Here is a 22,052-nt window from a genome sequence, read left to right on the forward strand (position 1 = left end):
AGACAACGAAAAGCTATGTTTTGAAGAAATATATATGATGTGTGTGTGTGTGTGTGTGTGTGTGTGTGCGCGCGTGCGTGCGTGCGAGCGAGCGTGCGTGAGAGAGAGAGAGAGAGAGAGAATATAAACATGCAATGTAGAATGTTTAATTTTTTTTAAAAAAGGAGGGTCTCTATAGCCCTAGCATACCTGGACCTCATTAGGTAGACCACACTGGTCTTGGACTCACAGAGATCTGCCTGTCTTTGTCTCTGGAGTGCTGGATTAATGGTGTGCACCACTGCACCCAACTTGTTTTACTTTTCTTGAAGGTCTTGAACTATGTAGTTATGGTCTTCTTAGAATACAAGTGTGCCTCATCATGTTCCATATAAATTTTAATAGTGGTCTTTTAAAGTATTTAGGTATTTTTATACTTATCTTTTTATATACATTTTTAGGGGTAGAATAAATATTATACTCCTGGTCCATCTGTGCCCAGAATGTCATGTATTTTATTAAGCAATATTTTAGAATAATTCATTCTCTTTGTGTCCTTCCTCATAACATGATGAAAAAAAGGCAAGCAAGTTTGTGACTCGTGTAATTCTCACTTTTCAAAATTAGCTTGTGCTCAATTTCTAAAGCATCTAAGGGAAATTATGTACATTTCAGGGAATTATGAAAGTAAACGTCAAAGAAAACCAACTAAGAAACTTCTCGAATCCAATGATTTAGACCCTGGATTTATGCCCAAGAAGGGCGATCTTGGCCTTTCTAGAAAGGTATGTTATTTTTGTCAATTCTAAAATAGACTTAAACCTGGGAAATACAAGATTAAAAAATTGCATTTTAGTGTTTATGTGCATAGTTGTGCTTCCTTAATTGTGGTTTCACTCTCTACAGCTCCCAGTAACTAAACTGTACTCTAAAAAGTATTAAATGGCAAATTCATGAAATACACAATTCATATTTTAAACACATTTTGTGAGTAAGGCGTGATAAGATACTATGGTGTCCTATGCTCTAGATGTGACTTGTTCTTTGTCGCTGTGTAGATTTCCAGGTTAACTCATGGCATCGCAGTGTTCGCTTTCAGTAATCCTTTTGATCTATCACTGTTCCAAAGTGCAAGTATGGTGATACTGGTAGCTGAGATATGCTGAAAAGACCAGCACATGCGTTCTTTCTTTCTTTCCTTTTTTCTTTTCTTCCTTCCTTCCTTCCTTCCTTCCTTCCTTCCTTTCTTTCTTTCCTTTCTTTCTTTCTTTCTTTTTGAGACAGGGTTTCTCTTTGTAGCCCTGACTGTCCTGGATTGCTTTGTAGACCAGGCTCCCCTTGAACTCAACAGTGATAGCCTGCCTCTGCCTCCCGAGTGCTGGGATTAAAGGCGTGTGCCACCATGCCTGGATTTAGTAAGTGCTTTTTTTAGGTGGAAAGGTTAAATGTTCTTGAGTTACAAGGAAAGAAAATAGTATATTGAACTTACTGAAAACTATATTAAGAATGCAGCATGCGTCTATGAAATTATAAAGAAAAAGAAATTTGTGAAACTGTTGATATTCTTTCTCAGACTACAGAAGTTACAACCAGTAGTGCCCAGTTGAAAAGGAAAGGGCATTGCATTCGTGGGTGAGACACAGACATGTTCCAATTGATGGCATAGAGGTGTACCACAATAATTAAGCCATTATAAAAGCATTGGATGCAAGTAACACGGCTATGTATTGTAAATAAAATTTAGCTGCATGGATTTAGGATTGAAATATCTGAAAATTATTGGAGAAGCATTGTCTGATGATACAGAAACCGTTGTTGTCACCTTTCCAGCAGAGTGGGAAAAGTTGACTAATGCTATTAATACTAGGTAAAGTAAGTCTTCATTGGGATAAAAATGAGTCTTTTTAGAAGAGGATGTTCAGTGAAAAATATTCATAAAGGTGCAAAGGAGGGACTGGCTTAATATATACGATGTATATGAAGAAAAAATGAACTCTGCTATCTAAGTACAAAAAAGATATTTTAAGTGAGAGAAAAAGGGAAGCCACATTTACAACATAATTTATCATAGTATAATATTATAGTTTTGATATGTGCCTAATCAAAAATATTTTCTTTGTAGGTAAAGTTACAGAGTAGAGGCGTGAACAGTGTATATTAGTATATATAGAAATTATAGAGTATCAATGTGCATCTCTGAGAATTCTATATTTAATAACAGTTTTGTACCTGGAGGTGGTGCTTGTGCACACCTTTGATCCTAGCACTTGGGAGATAGACTTTGAGATAGAGGCCAGTCTGGTCTACAAAGTGAGTCCAGGACAGCCAAGGCTACACAGAGAAACCCTGTCTCGAAAAACAAGAAAATAAATAACAAAGTGTTGTGCAGTTCATAGCCTTGATATGAGCTGGCTTTGGGTGTTCTGTCTTCCTTTTGGCAGTATTAGAAATTAAGCTGCCGGGGTGGTGGTGCACACTTTTAATCCCAGCACATGGAGGCTGGAGCAGGCTGTCGTCTGTGAGTTTGAGACCAGTCTGGTCTACAGTGGTAGTTCCAGGACAGCCAGGGCTACTCTGTCTCTGGGGTTGGGGAATGTGTACTGTCACACACTGAGTTTATATATGCATCGATCCTGTTGTGTCTCACTAAATTGCCTTGGCTGGCTTCACATTTACTGGAGCACACTGGCAGACCTGCATCTTGAGAACCTCCTGTATCATCAGCCTCCCTAGCAACTTTCATTTTAGGTCTGTATCACAAGACTGAGATTTTCTTTACAAGTGGAAAAATTTTAAGAAGCTTTTTATGATTATGATAAAGTTGGTACAAGTAATTATTTATTTGCTTAAAAACAGATTCTTGCTCCGCCCTAGTCTGTCCAGGCATTTTCTATAAACCGGGTAGGCTAGCCCCATATTTGTGTATGTTCTATTTTCTTTTTAAATTTTATTTTATTATTTTATTCGTATTACATCTCAATGGTTATCCCCTCCCTTGTTTCCTCCCTCCCTCCCATTTTCCCCTTACTCCCCTCCCCTATGACTGTGACTGAGGGGGACCTCCTCTTCCTGTATATGCTCATAGGGTATCAAGTCTCTTCTTGGTAGCCTGCTATCCTTCCTCTGAGTGCCACCAGGTCTCCCTGTTTTCTTAAGCCTCCCAACTATTAGGATTACTGGCATGAATAGCCATGGTCAGCTTGTACCCACACCCCCAAATTGAAAACCTCTTACTTGACTTACATTATTTCTTTGAAGCTACTGGTCTGCTTTGTTAGTATTTCTGTGTAACATCTCAGAAATAACTTAGCTATATTATAATTTCCTTAAGTTCAAGTATTTGAACTCATGATTTTGCAGTTACAGAGTTACTTTTAGGTAACAGCGAAAAATCCAGTATCATTAAATGGCAAACAGAAGTAGAAATTTAATTATGTTAATAAAAATAGCTATTGGTTCTTTAGAAATCTTGTTGGAGAGATTGCTCAGAGAGTAAAGCCAAGCCCCGTGACCTGAATTTTATTCCCAGAACCACGTGATGGAAGGAAAGATCCAACTTCTCCAAATTGTCCTTTGACCTCCCCAATCCCCCATAGTTCCTCCCCAACAACACAAAATAATTAAATGCAAAAAGAAATATTTTTAATGAATCTCAAAAAGAAAAAAAAAAAACAAAGCATATTGTAAAATCGTGGAGTTTTTGGACTTCTACCCTTGCCTAGCTGGAGCAAGCTTTTATTATTATTATTATTTTGTTTTTTTGAGGCAGGGTTTCTCTGTGTAACAGCTTTGGCTGTCCTGGACTCGCTTTGTAGACCAGGCTAGCCTCAAACTCCCAGTGATCCTCATGCCTGTGCCTCCCAAATGCTGGGATTACAGGCATGCACCACCACGCCTGGCAAGTGTAGGTTTTATAATCTTGTTCTAAGGGCCTAATTTTTGCTGCATATTAGTTTATTTTATTTAAATGGTCAAAAATATATTTATGCTTCATTCTTCATTTTTAATTTTTTTTGAGACATAGTTTTCTTTTTCTCTCTCTTTCTGAAATGTAATATTATGTCTTAAATTCTTTAAGATTAAATAATTAAGCCGGGTGTGGTGGAGCATGCCTGTAATCCCAGTGGGCTCAGGAGGCAAAGGCAGGTGGATATCTATGAGTTCAAGGCCAGCCTGGTTACAAAGTGAGTCCAGGACAGCCAAGGCTACACAGGGAAACCCTGTCTCAGAAAACCAAAAGAAAAGAAAAAGAAAAAAATTATTTAGGAGAAGCTCTTGCTAATATTCCAAGGTGACCTTAAACTGTTAATCCTCCTGCCCTAACCTGCTAAGTGCTAGAATTTTAGGCATGTGCTATAATGCTTGGGGGATTTTGGTTTGGCATGGGGGGAGGCTGAGGACTTGTACACAGGACTTTATACTTTCTAGGCAAATTCTCTTGCCACTCAGCTACAACTACCTTTTGAGATTATAACAACCATGTCATGTTCAGAAGCCAGCGCCATTTTGAGCGTCTATTTTCATATTAGTAGAATATTTAAGCTGGTGTGGTGGCATGTGCCTTTAATCCCAGCAATAGGGAGGCAGAGGCAGTTGGATCTCTGAGTTCCAGGCCAGCCTGGCCTACAGAGTAGGTCCAGGACAGCCATAGCTGTTACATAGAGAAACCCTGTCTTGAAAAATTAAATAAATAAAAAACAGACAGACAATTTATTTGATGATTATAGTGAGGTGTAGTTTTCTTCCCTTTTTCTAAATTTTTTGGGTTTAGTGTACAAAATGTGGATTTAATTATGGCATTTTTGTACCCATGTTCCATTGTTCTCAGTCCTTCCCCTCTTACTTTCAGTGCCACTTATCTCCCAGGCTAGTCCTCTTTCTCTTTGCAAGTTGAGCCCCCATCTCCATTTTGGGGGTTTAATATTAAGTTTAATTTGTAGTAGTAAGTTGTCATGCTCTTCCATGATTTAGAGTTGTTTACTCTGCATTGTTCATTAATTAAGTTTGTCAATTTTACTTTGTGTAGTACTCATTTAAACAGTACATATACTGGCCGGGTGTGGTGGTGCATGCCTTTAATCCTAAAGCCAGTCCAGGACAACCAAGGCTACAGAGAGAAACCCTGTCTCGAAAAAACCAAACCAAACCAAACCAAATACAAAAAACAGTACATGTACTTAATTTGGAACATACAGAGCGGATTAGATCCCTGTATAATGATGCAGTGGATCTCGATAAAATACTTCACATTTGTTTTTTGTTCAGATCTTAAGTTTCCAAGAATACATGTCTATGTATATTACATAAAAACAGAATTGAGACAAGGTCTCTTGTAGCCAGAATGGCTCAAGATTCCCTGTGTAACTGAGGATGATCTTGAACTCCTAATGTACCACCACTGCCAGTAGGGTCCTTTTTTGTTTTTCTTTCTTCTATTTTAAGGCAAGCTCTTGTTATCCAGTCTCCACATACATCTTGTAGCTGTCCTCCAGCTTCTGAGAGCTTTAATTTCTTGCACTGATAGTAGAAATTGCCAAAATAACCTAGGATCTTTTGCTATGGCAGCAGCTATCATCAATTTTGGCACATAAGGTGGTAAAGAACTGATTTTCTGTACCTTAGTAAATCTTACTGCTTTTTACTTATTTACAGTGCTTTGAAGTAGGTCCCTTGGAGAATGGCATTGTTGATTCACGTGCTACACCTCATTTGAAAGACTTTGGTGGAGGTGAGTATTTTTTATACTGAGAAAATGTTAAAGCACACACACTTTATTGACTACAAAGTAATTTCATGTGTAAAATTATGACCCTGTACAATTATAGTTTTGAGACATTTTGACCACACTATGCTTTCTCTTCTTTCTTTCTTTTTTTTTTCCTTCTTCTTCTTCTTCTCTTCTTTTTTTAATTTTTTTGAGAGGGGTTCTTTGTGTAACCCTGGCTGTCTTGGACTCACTTTGTAGATCAGGCTGGCCTTGAACTCACAGAGATCTACCTGCCTCTGCCTCTTCAAGTGTTGGGATTAAAGGCATGTGCCACCATGCCTGCCTTCTTCCTCCTGTTCCTCCTCTTCCACCTCTAGCTGTTTTTAAACCTTATGCTGTTGCTAGTTAAATGAAGTTAAATTATTTTTTTAGTAAAGAAATATTTGGACCATTTGGGCAATATCAGCTCTTTCTTAATTTTCTTAAATAGTCTAACTCTCTGGATTACACCATTTATTTCATAGCATTGATCTCATTTTGATAATCTTTTAGAAAATGTCCTATGCAGTTTGAGAGGGAAATCATAAATCATCTGAGTTGTTCTTCATAGATTGTTTTAGTTTTCTTTTTGTTTTTTTGTTTTTTTTTTTCTTAATCACATCTAAATTGTCTTTAGTTTCTTTTGGTATATGTGTAATCATTGGTAAACTAGCATATACTTGAATAAGAGAGCATATGTTTGATCCTGTTCCATTGTGTCCTCTTATTTGTTTTTTTGAGACAGGGTCTCTCTGTGTAGCCTTGACTGTCCTCGACTTGCTTTGTAGACCAGGCTGGCCTCGAACTCATAGCAATCCGCCTGCCTCTTTTATTCTTTCTCTGTTCCTATTATAATGCTTCTTACCTATAAATCCCCTGAAAACATTTATACCTTTTCTGTTGTTCTATTTTTCCATGACTTACAAATTTTATTAGCTTCTTTCATGAGCAAAGATGGGGTATTATGGACTGGAACATAGACAAGGTAGTAATGCCTATACCACTAAACAAAGCTACTGATCCCTTTCCCCACAGCTGATAATAGCTTTCAATATTTTTTTAGGGAAATGTGATGCTTTCGTAAGTTGCTGTCTAGCACATAATGGACTGTGGACAGGCTCTGTTTTGTATAGGTTATCACAGCTATTATGATGAATAGAATAGCCATGTCATATCTAGTAGACAGAGTCTAACAGCATTCTTTCCTTGGTTCTTATATTCATTCTGTCCCTTTATCCACAATATTCCCCAATCTTTGGTGAGGTTCATGTAGATGTCCTATTTAGGGCAGAGTACTCAACAGCAACTTATTCTCTGCACTTTGACCTGTTATGACTATCTATGTCTACCATTACCCACTGCAAGAAAAATGTCTGCTCAAGGCTGAAAACAGCCCCAGTCTATGGGTATAAACATAGACATTTAGAAAGTCACTTGGCAACGTGTCATACAGCAAAACAAAACAAAAAGCAAAGGAGGTGTTGTTCTCCCTTCTTAGGCCTATCACCTTCCCAGCTAAGGGCTTTTCATTAGCTTTATAGTACCAATCGAATTTACTCCAGTGGAGCAGGCCACAATTCAACCAGTCATTCCAGGACTAGAGAGATGGCTCGGAGGTTAAGAGCACTGGCTGCTTTGCAAAAGCTCCTAAGTTCAATGCCCAGCAACCATATGGTGGCTCAAGACCATCTATGATGAGGAGATCTGGTGCCCTCTTCTGGCATACAGGCAGAACACACACAATAAATAAGTCTTTAAAGAAAAGAAAGAAAGAAAGAAAAAAGCTGGGTAGTTGTGGCACACACCTTTAATCCCAGTACTTGGAAGGCAGAGGCACGCTTGCTTTTAAAATATATGGCCTGGTGCTATAATAGCTGTTTTCATATACTTTTATGTCCTTTGTAAATATCATCTACGTGGTTCAGTTCATAAGAATTTTGTATCTATAGCTAGGCAAGGTAGTACACACCTGTAGCACCAGGATTTGGTAAGGTGAAGCAGGTGGATCTCTGAGTTAAAAGCCAACCTGGTTTATACAGTGTTCTAAGCCAGCCAGAGCTATATACGAGACTCTCTACAAATCAAAACAACAAAAATGCTGTGATTAAAGGCAAATGCCACCATGCCCAGCTAGTTAAATGTTTTAGTTTTTTGAGACTGGGTTTCTCTGTGTAGCCTTGGCTGTCCTGGGCTCACTTTATAGACCAGGCTGGCCTCGAAGTCACAATGATCTACCTGCCTCTGTCTCCCTGAGTGCTGGGATTACAGGCATACACCACAGCGTACAGCTAATTAAAGTGTTCTTTACAGACAACCTATACCCATTTGAGTTAAACCCATCTTATTTTCTACTATGCAATGTGATTCTTTTTAGACAAATGAAAAATTACACTTTACGGCTGTGTTTTCAATTGCTTATTCTTTTGAAGTATAATATGTTTTATCTGAGTTAGGATTTCAGGAAAGATGTCTTTAGTGGTTAAGACATTATCTCTGTGTTTTGATAATCTGTGTTTGTTTCTAGGACCCTCCTCTGATCTCCCTATGTGTGCCATAGCATGTCAGCACCTACACGCATACCATTTGTGCATGCATCTTTTCTACTATACTAAAATTATTTATATCTGATATCCAAACAACTAATACTAGCAAATGCTAAAGTGACATCAGTCTAAAATGTTCATTAAATTATCCCATAGGTATAAGTATAGGTCATCATTTTCATGTCCATTTTTTGTCGTATTAAGTCAGAATGCCCCTGTTAGGGAGCACTACAGAGCATGTGGTCAATAATCCTAAAAAAAGAACTCCAGTGACTCACAAGAGCATTGTCTCATCGACCTCCCTGAGTAGGCAGGCTGAGGCTACATAGACCTGTGCTGTGTAAATCTTAGTCATGATTTTTATTTTGTGTTGGATTTTGGGTTTTGGGTTTGTAAAACAGGGTTTCTGTGTGTAGCCTTGGCTGTCCTGGACACTCACTTTGTAGACCAGTTTGGCCTCGAGCTCTCAGAGTTCTGCTTCCCAGAGTGCTGGGATTACAGGTGTGTACTACCATGTCTGGCTAGATCTTGTTCATTTTAAGATAGTAGGCTTAGGGACAACAGGTAGAGTTCAGATGGCAGAGTGCTTACCTATCATGCATAGACCACTGCATGTCCCATCTTCAATACCACATAAACAAAATGTAATGGCACATGCCTATGACCTCAGCATTCTGGAAGCTTCAGCAGAAGGCCTGCCATTAGTTTGATGTCAGCCAGAGCCACAGTATAAGAACCTCTTCTAAACTACCAGAAAAAGATTTTTCTAATGAGAAGAGTCTAACTGCAGCGCTGATTATAGCAGAAGAAAATGAAACAACCTAAAAAGGTTCAAATAGGTGTGCTAAGGAAATGGAATATTATAAAGCAAGCAAGTTAAAAATACTTTGATTTTTTTTAAAAGCTGTCCACAATTCCAATTATATGTATGTATAAAGGTATATAACAGTATACTCTTTCAGATAGGTTTTAAAGTACAAATTTATGGCAATGTTTTACTTTTACATTTTATAATTCTGGGTTTGAGCACTTTAAAATTAGAGGAAAGTTACTTGAAATGGTAGATCTAGACTAGAGAGGTACTTAGCAGTAAAGAGCATTTACTACTCTGTTAGATTCCGTAGCCGCATAGGGCTACTTACCAACTCTTTACCTCCAGCTCTAACAGATCTGATACCTCTGTCTGTCTTCACTTTGCATCTGCACACAAAAAGTAGAGAGGGTGGTGGTTCACATTTTTAAGCATATCACCTAAAAGGCAGAGGCAGCTGGATTTCTGTTATTCCAAGGCCAGCCTGGTCTACATAGCAAGTTTTAGGCCAACCATGGAGGTCATGTCACAAAAAAATAAAAGTAAATTTTAAAAAAATAGTGGAAACACTCCAGGATATGACAAAGCTAGGAATAACTTTTAAATGTCTGGAAGCAAGCTACACGCCCTCAGTAGCTACATGGCTTCACCAGGGTCAGGGTGTTTTCCAGAATTACTGATGAACCCTCAGAAGTTCTTGGAGCCCAGTCTGAGCCCAGTGAGATGTCTCTGAGAAAGACTGGAGCAGCAGGGACACTTCTCAAGTGAGATACGCTTCAGGATTAGCATGGGAAGTGGTGAGGCTTACTAATCTCTAAAACCTTGCTTCCTAAGACAGCCAGTTATAAGAGAAAATTTCAGTGTTTATATCACATTATTAAATAGTAAACCATTTAGTGTTCATCAAACATGGACAAAGTTTATTTAGGAATGGTAGAAACAATGAAGCAAGTACTGCTCCTCAAAGTGAAGTGCGGAAGAGAATGGTAGTGGGGCTGAAGAGTTGGCTCGGCAGTTAAGAACAGCCAGAGGATCTGGGTTCAATTCCCAGTACCCAGGTGGTAGCTCATACCTGTTTGCAACTGCAGTTCCAGGGGTTCTGATACTTTTACCCAGACATATATGTAGTCAAAACACCAGTGAACATAAAATAATAATAAATGTGAAAAGATGGTAGTAGCCAGGTGCGGTGGTGTACAACTGTAATCTAGCAGAGGTTGAGGCAGGTGGATCTCTGAGGTAGAAGGCAGCATGGTCTACAAAGTGAGTCCAGGACAGCCAAGGGGCTACACAGAGAAACCCTGTCTTGGAAAACCAAAAAGAAAAAAAAAAAAAAAGATGGTAATAAACATAGGTACATTTTTGTGGCCCTACAACAATATTAAGGGCTTTTTGTTTTTAGATCCAGAAAGTATTTGTTAAGTTTATGTTAGGACAGTGATGTTATGGGGCTGGAGAGATGGCTCTGAGGTAACCCAGGCTGGCCTCAAACTTCCTAAGTTGGTAAAGATGACCTTTGCACTCCTGATCCTCCTCCTCCTACTTCCCAAGTGATGGGAGTTTCAAACTCTGTCACCACACCTTGTTGAAATTTCTTTAATTCCGGGCGATGGTGGCGCACGCCTTTAATCCCAGCACTTGGGAGGCAGAGGCAGGTGGATTGCTGTGAGTTCAAGGCCAGTCTGGTCTACAAAATGAGTCCAGGACAGGCAAGGCTACGCAGAGAAACCCTGTCTCAAAAAAAAAAAAAGAAAGAAAGAAAGAAAGAAATTTCTTTAACTCTACACACACAAACACATTTGCTTGTTAGTGTGCACATGTGTGTGTAGCTCTAAGGATAACTAGTTGGAATTGATTTAAACCATGTTGTTTTAAAGGCTGATGTCTTTCTATAGCCATCTCTTTGGCCCTAAATTTGTCTTATAACCTATATGTTTGCTATTAAATTTATGTGTGGCCCTGCTAATTTCCCTTAATAGTTAAAAAAAAATTAAATGAACTTTAGTTTTCCATCTTTCTGAAAATCTTTGAGGGCTGGAGAGGTGGCTCAGAGGTTAGGAGTGCTGAATGCTGAGTGCTCTTCCACAGGTCCCGAGTTCAATTCCCAGCAACCACATGGTGGCTCATGACCATCTGAATGTAATGAGATCTGGTGCCCTCTTCTGGCATGCAGGCATACATGCAGGCAAAACACTGTATAATAAATAAATAGAGCTGGAGAGATGGCTGAACCGTTAAAAGCTAGACTCACAACCAGAAATAAATAAATACATAAATCTTTACATCTTTTGAAATAGGATATTTATTGAAAAACAATTTCATTTTAAGTATTTGTAACATGAAACATTATTTAAAATACAGCAGCAACATTTTATAGTGTTCAAGAAAGTCCTCTAGGCTGAAGAGATGGCTCTGTGGTTAAGAGTTCTTGCTGCCTTTACAAGATGAATGGGGATTGGTTCCTAGCACCCATTTAAGACCATTCTCAACTGCCTATAGTTGTAGCTCCAGGGAAGTTCAACACCCTTTTCTGACTTCTAGCCACTGTATGCACATACATTCAGGCACACAGATAACCACATTAAATAAGTAAAAATAAAAAATAAATAAAGTTACTATATTTATGGTTTGTTGATATTCCTTTCTGGGTCTGTTCTATTAAGTGATTAAATTAAAATAAAACCATAGTTAATGATTGTTTTAAAAATATACCAGCAAAACATATATATATATACTAGCTTTTAGCTTTATGTCTTAAGTAATGGCTGTGGTGGTACATGCCTTGATCTCAGTAAGAGGAAAGTGGATCTCTATGAGTTCAAGGCCAGCCTGGACTACAGCCAGAGAGACTGTTTAAAAGAAAAACAACCTATATCTATATCTGTTTAAATATTTTAGACATTTGAATTATAAATAAAATTTAAAGTTGGGTTTTATTTTAATATATTATAATTTTTTAAGAATCATTAATTTAAGGATAAAAGTTATTGGACATATATGTGAATAGCTAGCTGTTAGGTAACATTTGTTTTCCTGTTATAGGCTCTACCAGGATATTTGATAAGCCAAGGAAACGGAAACGACAGAGGCATGTTACAACCAAAATGCACTATAAAAAAGTGAAAAAGGAGGACTCCTCAAAAGAGGCTCCAAGCTCAGAGGTATCATTCAGTTCCTCACCTTTTGACCTTCAAAGAGAATCAACTTTTCACACTAGAACTCCCATCCCTCTCCCTTGGATCTCAGAATAATATTCTATTGAGATGATTAATTAGGTATAAGAAATCTTGACTTACCTAGAGCCCAGTCCCAGCAAAATACATACTGAAACTATGGATATGGCCCCTTTAAAAAGGAATATCCTGTGCTCTGGATAGTACTTGCAATATATGTAACTGTTGCCTTAATAACTAAAGTTGTTCTAAAACCAGAGTACAGCCTAAGTAACCAAATAACCTGAGTGACCTAAATAGTGCCCTATTAAAGTTAAAACTGCTACAATTACAGCGAAATTCCATATACTTATATCTTGACCATCAGTCTCTTAATTTGGGATGTTTTAAACGTCATCTTCTGAAAAAAGATTTAAAATAGTGTCTATACAGAGCATCAGTGCAGTCATTGATGCTACTTATTTCTGGCTTTTGATGCAGCTTAAACAGAATCAGAACCAGTAAGTGAGCATCACAGGTGATGATGCAGAGTGTTTTCTTTCTAATTTCAATAGAATGCCCAAGGGGCACATTGCCTAGGAAACACGGATCTTAGAAGGACAAATAAGTAATCAAATAAACTTAAGAATGTTTTCTCTCCCTTAGTGAAACCTTTAAATGGAACAGCTCAAAAAGTTCCAGTGGAACAGCCTCAGAGCAGTTAGTGGCAGGGCATGAGGCGCCCACTACCCGTCCAATCACAGCAGGGTTAGAACTAACATTGCATGCAGTCCGCCCGCGTGATTGGCTGAACATCTGTAAGTGCTTAATGGCTAGACAAATAGCAGCCCAGAGGGAGGAGGGGGTCAGATGGAGGAGACATCAATAATACAGATGTGGGACATTATTTTTTTCTCTGCAAGGGAGAACTGATGATTCACAGGACTGCTGCCAGCCCCAAGGAGATTCTTGACGAGGGTGTAGAACATGATGCTGGGATGTCTGCATCTAAAAAATTGCAGGGTGAGCGTGGTGGAGGAGCAGCACTGAAGGAGAATGTTTGTCAGGTAGGAGATGTGTGTCTCGTATTTTTGTTGCATATGTACTTTTTAAAAAACCCTCTCTATCTCTCTTAAAAGACCTTATCTTGGTTAGAGAAATGCTCATGGATTATTGCTAAGGAATCTCTTTAAGGCTGTAACTCGATTTTCTCCTTTGAAAAGCAAAGAGCGGGAAATAATTGAGTATTGGCTACACTCTGTTCTTGTGGCCCATCTGAAGCAGAGTGAGATCTATTATTAGTCAGTGAAAAATAATTTTCTTGTCCTTTACCTGTCATAGTGTCAGTCTCCTCCTTTTTCTTCTTCATCTCCTCCCCTCCTCCTTATCTTTGTCTTTTCTTTTAGGATTGTTTTGTTTGGTTGTTTGTTTTTGAGAGAGTCTCATATAGCCCAATGTGGAACTCTGTGTCCTTCTGCCTCTGCCTCCCAAGTACTGGGATTTTATGCCCCCCCCCCCCCCTTTAATTAGGCATGTTTCATGGGTTGTTACAGTTTTCTTTTCTTTTTTTTTTTTTTTTTTTTTTTTTTTCTCTTTTTCTTTTATTTGGTGAATATTTGTACAGTATTCGCTGCCTAGCCTTTTTTTTCCCCCTTTGGTTTTTCAAGACCTGGTTTCTCATGTAGCCCTGGTTGTTCTGGAACTCACTTTATATATAGACCAGGCTGGCCTCGAACTCTCGCAGATGTGCCTGCCACTGCCTCCCAAGTGCTGGGACTAAAGCCATGTGTCACCACCTTTATAAATTAAAAGCCTATGTCTTTTAATTTATAAGCATTACATCATTCATTTATTCTAACAGTCCTTCTTTTTTTTTTTTTTTTTTTTTGTCCTTTAATTTTTATTATCCCCATATTGCATATGAGCAAACTGAACTACACAGGACATTAAGTAGATTGCATGTGGTCACATGCATCCTGGATTCAAACCTAGTTGTTTTGAGTCCTGTTCTATATTTTCTTTGTGTGATGTGTATATGGCTTTGTGAGTTTTATCAGTTTCTTATTTCAACCTATGTAAATTATTAAAATCTGACATTATGAAAACCTGGATACACTGTGTATATATGTGCATGAGTTAATGAGCAAGTGCATGTGGGGGTCAGAAGACAACTTCGAGCAGAGATCCGCAGGTGACCAACATTTTTTGTGTGGAACAGGGTCTGTTGTTTGGCCTCTAAGTTGGATATATTGTCCCATCTGCCTTGACAGTGAGCTCCCAGGGTATCTACTTGTCATTACCTCACATGTCAGCACTGCTGGTGTTGTAAGCACACTGGATGCTCAGCTTTTAATGTGTGTTCTGAGAATTTGAACTCAGGTCCCATGCTTACAAGGCAAGCATATTATTGACTGATATTCTTCCTCTGCATTTGTTTTGGGGTTTTGGTTTGTTGATTTTTTTGGAGGGTTTGTTTTTCGATTTTTGTTTTTAAGATAGGATCTCACTGTGCAGCTCTGGCTGGCTGGGAAGTTACCATGTTGGACAAGCTAGCCTCAAGCTCACAGAGATCGGCCTGCTTTGATCTTTATCCCATCTGGACCCTGTTTTTAATTGAAAAAAATCTAAAAAATACACCCAGACTATGTTACCTTGACATACAATTTTATCTCGTCTTTCCAATTCATTTTTTCTATTACTATAAGAACGTATACTTGAGCCAGGCTAGTGTTTATGCCTTTAAATCCCAGCACTGTGAAGGCAGAGCCAGGCAGATGTTTGTGAGTTCGAGGTCAACTTAGTCTCCATATGAGTTTCAGGACAGTCAGCACTGCATAGTGAGACTCTCTCAAAAAGAAGGAAAAAAAGTATGTTTTCCATAGTTAAACTAGTTCCCAAATGCAGTGTTTTGTTTTTTAAAATAGCCTTGGTTCACTTGGGGCAAGACAGATACTAATCCTCTAAGCTACCTCTCATATCTCCCCACCCAAATCCTATGCTTTTAATAATTTCTGTTTAGCTACCTCCCATCCATAATCCCAAATATTTGCTAATGTTCTTCATTTGGGCCAAATCCTTCATCTACACTGGCCATGTGCTTCTTCCTCTACCTAACCCATGGTGACAGCCTTTCCTTCTCCTTTCTTGTCTCCTTCCCAGGGTCCTCTTTCGGTCTCTGACTGCTTCCCTTCCCAAGATCATCTGTCCCAAAAGCCTGGGAACCTTAGCCATGCCTATACCATTTGCCCTGCTTGGGTGTGTTTGCTTTTATTGGTCAAATAGGAATAAGTTTTTAGGCAAGGATACAAACATTTTTGGGTACATGAGTCTACTCATTTGGGCAGCAACCAGATCAATCTCCAACAATTCCCCTTTTCTGTTTAAATAAATGAGGGCATTTAAAAAATAATATACAGTAAGAACAATTATGAAATGGTTATAAAAACCAATAGATAAGACTTATATACATAATGTCTAGTCAAAAGGTATTTGGCAACCTTGAAGAAAATACTATTGATTTTATTTCGGTGAGTCTAAAATTTTGAACCTAAATCAGTCTCTATCGTGTCTCATCTTTATCAACCTAAAAACATTTATATAGACCTACAAACATCTTTTTAACTTCTAAACAACCAAGCTTAATTGTAAAAATGAACTCTCTGGTCTTTAGTCCCATCAGAGACGTGAGAAGGAAGAAAATTAATTACCTGAGTAAATATTTAGTAAAGGTTATTAGCAGCTTCCAAAATAAAAAATGACAAAGATAGTTTACTGCCTCAACAGCCACCCAAAGCTCTCTATAACCTTGGAGCATCATCTTCAGCCTTCTGGCCCCGTATAACTGACAGACATATTTGTGAAGCAGGAACTATTGTGGACTTGCTTACCCTGTCTTGGCAAAGTTTGGCTGTCAAATCAGCCTGCAGCCATGCTTGACCACTCAAATGCAGTGTTTCTCCTGAAAAGCAGTTATGCTCAATCGCTGTTATTGATAAGACAAATCAGAGTGTAAATACATTTGACATATATTATTTTTAAAAATATTTGCTCTGCAGTATGGTTTCCCACATTTAGTGTAAGCACTCAAAACATGTAGACAGGTGGATCTTTGAGTTTGAAGTCAGCCTCGTAGTCTGTATAACAAGCTCTGAGCCATTGAGGGCTTCCCAGCTTTTTAATAATTTTAAAGAAAAGTTCAAACTGGGTATGGTGGCGCACATGCAGTTCCAGCACTGGGGGTATAAGTAGAATGATGTTCATGGCCATTATAAGCTGCAAGTGGAGCAGAAATAGGTACTAAGGGTAATCCAGTGGTCCAGACTTACTGGATTGATGTGATACATGTACATTTGTTGTCTTTATATAATTTATTTGTAGCACTTCCTTTCTCAAGTGTCCAGTTTAAAGGTAAAATTATGTAATCATCCTAAGTAAGAAGTTAGGGTAGGGGGCTCAGTGGTTAAGAGCATTCTCTGTTCTTCCAAAGGTCCAGAGTTAAATTCCTAGGAACCACATGGTGGCTCACAACCATCTCTAATATGATCTGGTGCCCTCTTCTGATGTGTAGGTGTATATGCAGATAGAGTATTCACATACATAAAGTAATAAATCTTTTTTTTTTTTTTTTTAAGGATAAACCAGGTAGCTAATTTGAAAAAGATGTTCAGTTTGTACTGTAATTGAAACGGTCATATTTTAAACTGAATGCGAATTTATTTACTGTATGAAAACTGTTATTGACCCTCAGATTTTTTGAGTTTTTATTTGGGAGTACTAAATAATAGAGTTAGATATTTGAGAATAATTTTTACTACATTCACACACTAAGCTTACCTTTTTCCCTAGCGTTTTCCTACTTGTTTATTTCGTTAGGTTTGATCAAGATCTTGTGTTTCTTTGAAACACCCCACACCCAGGACAGGGTTCCTCTTTGTGTAGTCCTTGATGTCCTGGAACTCTTTAGAAGGTTGGCCTCCAACTCAGAAATCTGCCAAGTGCTGGCTGGATTAAAGGCCTGTGCTACCACACCTGGCTGTTTCTTTGGTTTTGTAGATCTTGGTTTCTGTGGATTCATCCAATTGTGTAGATGGAAAATATTTGTGGGAAATTTTTTTATATTATGATATGTACTATAATAGTTGATGGCTGGGTCTGCACTGAACATGTACAGATTTATTTGGAGAAGTTAACGTGTGTATATGTCTATATGTATGGGTGTTTATAGTGTGTGTGTGTGCGCGCGTGCGTGGGCTCACGTATGCTCGTGCATGGTGGAAGCCAGAAGTCAATAGTAGCAACCCTGTCCATTTTGATTTTTTTTAAATGGATTTATTTATTATGTACATGAGTACACTGTCTTCATGCACACCAGAAGAGGGCATCAGATCCTATTACAGATGGTTGTGAGCCACCATGTGGTTGCTGGGAATTAAACCTGGAAGAGGAGCCAGTGCTCTTAACCTCTAAACCATCTCTCAAGCCCCAACACTTTCTTTTATAAGTTGACTTGGCCATGGAGTCTAAGCACAGCAATATAAAAGTATTAAGACAGACTAGCCCCTGGATGAATTCAATAGTAGGCTATGAAGTCACATGTGGCCCACTCTAAACACATGTGAGCAACATTAAATGAACTCAACAAATGGTATTTATAAATGTATATGTGAATATATGTAATAATATTGGAGAAAAAAACACCATAAGTTCTAGAAGTAGTAAGGAGGAGGCAGGAAAGGAGTGAGAGGGAAGAGGAGAAGGAAAATTATATAAATTTTTATTAAAAAAACTATGTAAATACTCATATATGAAGAAGGAAAATATGTAAATTATCATCTATGAAATTATTAAAAAATAACTTTTTAAAAAGCAATCTTTACAGCTCTATTCACAATCATTTGTACCGGGACGTTTTTGTTTTTCTAACTTGAGGGCTTAGACATGGCTCAGTGGCAGAGAGATTGTCTACCTAGTTTGATCCCTAACATCACACACACAAATAAAAATAATTACAATAACTTGAGATATTCAGGCAACTTTAAAACTTTAAAAACAATATTGAGGTTGACATCCATCCTTTATTGTTCTGCTTTTTGTTTTTGTTTGAGGTCTTATACTTCACACAAGTTGCAAAGAATAATCCTCACCATATTAAGACTAGAGTAGCTAAGAGAAATGTTGAGATATTTTGAGAAACAATCAATCAATCAGTCAGGAGAAATAGTATCAACTATGTAATAAAAGGCTCAAAGCCTTTTAACTTTGTTTCACATTAAATAAGAAAAAAAGTGTGTATGTGGGAGTATGAGGTATCTAGGTATGCAGTCTTTCTAAAATATTGGAAATAAAAAATCTTTAAATGCAAGAAAAATAAATAAAAGCAAAAAACCGGCAGAAATGTGTTTATGGCCCCTTCAGAAATTTTTGGAACTTTTGTCCATCTCTTAAGCCAAGATTCACTTAAAATGAGACTCAGGTCAGCAACCCAAACAGATGCTGTCTGCATCTCAGCTGCCGGTTGCAGATTCTGCCTCCCTTGATGCTGCCTGTTCCTTTCCTCTTCTGCAAGCACGTGTTCAGCTCCATCCCAGGCATGCTCTCATCTAGGTAAATCTCCTTCCTTGGGTCCTTCTGTCAATCATCAATAGGCTCTCCAGACAGCAGTCGTGGTGTTCCAGCTTCCCTCGCTGCAAACCGGATCCAAGAACACATCAAAAATATCATTCACCATGACCAAGTAGGCTTCATACCAGGCATGCACAGATGGTTCAATATACAGAAATCCATCAATGTAATCCATCATATAAAGAAACTGTGGAGTCGGGGGCTCTGCTTTACGAACCCTGAGTCCGGATGCTGGCGCCAGGAGCCTAAACCTGGTAGGGTCTCTTGGACGCGCATGCCTCAGACACTCTTCCTGTTAGGGAGCCGGGAGCCAGGGGCTCCCAAGGCCTCAGCTGCCCCCTCATTCTCGCGGGGTCTCCCCAGGGAAGGGGAGGGCGTCCATTTTGATTTTTGAGGCAGGGTTTCTCGCTAGGATCTGGGAGTTAACTTTTTAGGTAGGCTGGCTGGCCAGCAAGAACCAGGAATCTGTTTCTCCAGCACTGGGTTTACAAGTGTGTACTGTCATTCACAGCTTTTTGTGTGGGTTTTGGGGATTGGACTTAGTTCCTCATGCTTGTACAGCAAGTACCTTACTGAGCCATCGCCACGACCTCATACAGACTTTTTGTTGTCCTGAAAAAATAGTATAACAGCTATACACATAGCATGTAATATATATATATATATACATATATATATATACATATACACACATATAAATATTTATATGTATGTATATATGTTAAAATTGAAAAGAGTTTTAAAGTGTACAAGAGGATTGTACATGCTTATATGCACTATGCAATTTTCTCTTTCATTTTGTATGAAGGACTTTTTTATTCATAGGTGGAGGTGTCTTTGGTGAGGCTTATTTTTGTTTTAGTATTTTGTTGCTAATCATGGTGTGCATACAAATGGGATAAAAAGTAACATATTGGGAATATCCAAGGTTTTCATAATGAGAGACAGTGTCCTCATTTCATAAGGCGCTTTCTCTCTTCAGTGACACCATGTCATCCGTGAGATTGTCTCAGTCAGTAGTGTGATCTCCCACTTGCCTGGGGCAGCCAAAGCTTTATTTTTGGTTCCCAGTGAGAGAAATAAAGAGAAAAGTTGCAAGAGGATATATTTTTTTAATGAAGTAATTTGAGATACATCTTGATGTACTTTTCATATTTTGACACTCTTAGGATCCAAGTCCAGTTGGCTGATACTGCCTTCTGTACAGCTGTCTGGTTTGTTTCTTCTTGAGTTCATTTCCTACTAACCAGCTGTAGGGATCTTTTTAAAAACGAATACCTGGGCCTGGAGGGATGGCTCAGAGGTTAAGAGCACTGACTGCTCTTCCAGAGGTCCTGAGTTCAGTTTCCAGCAACCACATGGTAGCTCACAAACCATCTATAATGAGATCTGATGTCCATCTTCTGGCCTGCAGATGTACATTTAGACTACTCTATACATAATAAATAAATAAATAAATAAATAAATAAATCTTTTTAAAAAATGAATACCTGATTTCAGCCTTCACTTGGCAAACCCTCAACTACACGTCTTTGTAATCAGACTATAATCAGAATTATGTTCTCATGTCATTTCCTGCCATTATGACCTGTTTTTACTTTAGTAAAGCAAAAATGGCTTTCTTTGGTTTTCAGTCACATTTTCCTACCTGTGGACTTTGTACTTACTACCTGCCTTTTTGTCTTCACATGCCTAACTTGAAAATTCAGAGCCTGATCTAAGAGGTTATCCTGATCAAAAAAGTCAAGTTAGCTATTTGAATTCTTTCCCTAACACTGACTGATGATTAGCTCACTTCTTTGCTGTGTGTTATTAGTGTTAATTTTCACCTTGACAGGTTTTGACAGGTGTGAAGGATTATTTGTTCTCTGGTCTTGACGATGAGGAATTATCTTGATTAAGTTAAGTAAAGTGGGAAAATTGCCCACTGTGAATGGTGCCATTCCCTTGGCTGAGATACTAGAGTGCATTGAGCTAAAGCAGTTCATTGCTCTCTGACTCCTGACTATGGATGATGTGTGAGCAGCTGCAGGAGCTCCTTCTGCCTTGACTTCCCACTCTAGGGGACTGTATCTTTTTTTTTTTTTTCTTTTTCGTTCTTTTTTTTTTTTTTTTTTTTTTAAGGGAACTGTATCTTAAAGCTGTGATTCAGAATGAACTTTTTATTCCTTACACTGCTCTTGTCAGGGCACTTTATCACAGTCACAGGAAAGTAACAACATTTTTTTTCAGTCATTTCTTTGTGTCATTTCTCTGTAAAAACCAGAGATCTTCTTGTACATAGGAGGTAACTTTTAAATATTAGTTTAATAAGTGATGGGATTTTAAAGGTTTTGCACAGACACTTCTTAACCTTTGCTCTCATGAGGGCTGTTCATTTGGTAGTTTTCTAAAGCCTTTCTGTAGACACATCTGTTTCCTTTCCTTAACAGAACTGTGAGAAACTGGGTGAGCTGCTGTTATGTGAGGCTCAGTGCTGTGGGGCTTTCCACCTGGAGTGCCTTGGCCTAACTGAGATGCCACGAGGAAAATTTATCTGCAGTGAGTGCCGTACAGGTAAAGTAGATAATGTCCAACCTAACACAACTGGAAATGTTTTCTTTGTGTGGGGGGTATTATTTCAAGTGTATTGAAAATACTACTTTCTGACAACAGTGAGGTTATTGTAGCGCATGCTACTGTGTATTGTAGCATGTGTACTATGAAGTCCCAACCCTTAGAAAATCACAAGTGCTGGGCTGGAAAGATGGCTCAGCAGATAAGAGCACAATCTGTTCTTCGAGAGATCCTGTGTGTCTTAAGTGATCAATAGAATAATATAATGTAGTTCAAAGCATTATATTGTACATATATTATTATATATTTAAATTATAGTGTGATCAAAGATGAGGCATATCAGAAAGGAAAAATATTAAGTGTGGTTTTAAGAGAACAAAAGTTAAATATGTCAGGTTGGACTTGGTGGTACATGTCTGTAATATCAACACTTGGGACTTGGCAACACAGTTGAGAGTTTAAGGCTAGCCTGACTCACAAATCCAGTTCTATGCTAGTCCTGAAGCACATGAAGACTATTTAAAACAAACCACAACTGGCTAGGAAAGTAGGATTGAGTCTGGAGGAGTTGAGGTGAATGTGATGAAAACATTCTCAGACCTCTCAAAAAACTAACAAAAACTGAAAATAAAATTATTTAGAGA

At 38.3% G+C, this 22,052-nt stretch overlaps 1 protein-coding gene across 7 annotated transcripts in view; it reads left to right on the top strand.

Moving 5' to 3' along the window:
* Positions 1-22,052, top strand: part of Nsd1 (nuclear receptor binding SET domain protein 1) — a 119,589-nt gene that overhangs the window by 60,476 nt on the left and 37,061 nt on the right. For 6 of the 7 annotated variants that reach the window (XM_051171913.1, XM_051171931.1, XM_051171903.1 and 3 more), the window contains exons 9-10: positions 655-764; positions 5,632-5,783. In XM_051171913.1, coding sequence (XP_051027870.1) covers positions 655-764; positions 5,632-5,727 — 206 coding nt within the window. In that variant the 3' untranslated portion in view covers positions 5,728-5,783. Of the gene's footprint in view, positions 1-654; positions 765-5,631; positions 5,784-12,121; positions 12,241-13,154; positions 13,299-21,284; positions 21,409-22,052 lie in introns of those variants that run through there. The other variant, XM_051171938.1, reaches the window with a different exon arrangement.

The sequence above is a fragment of the Acomys russatus genome, chromosome 3 (assembly GCF_903995435.1).
Source record: "Acomys russatus chromosome 3, mAcoRus1.1, whole genome shotgun sequence".
NCBI lineage: Eukaryota > Metazoa > Chordata > Mammalia > Rodentia > Muridae > Acomys > Acomys russatus.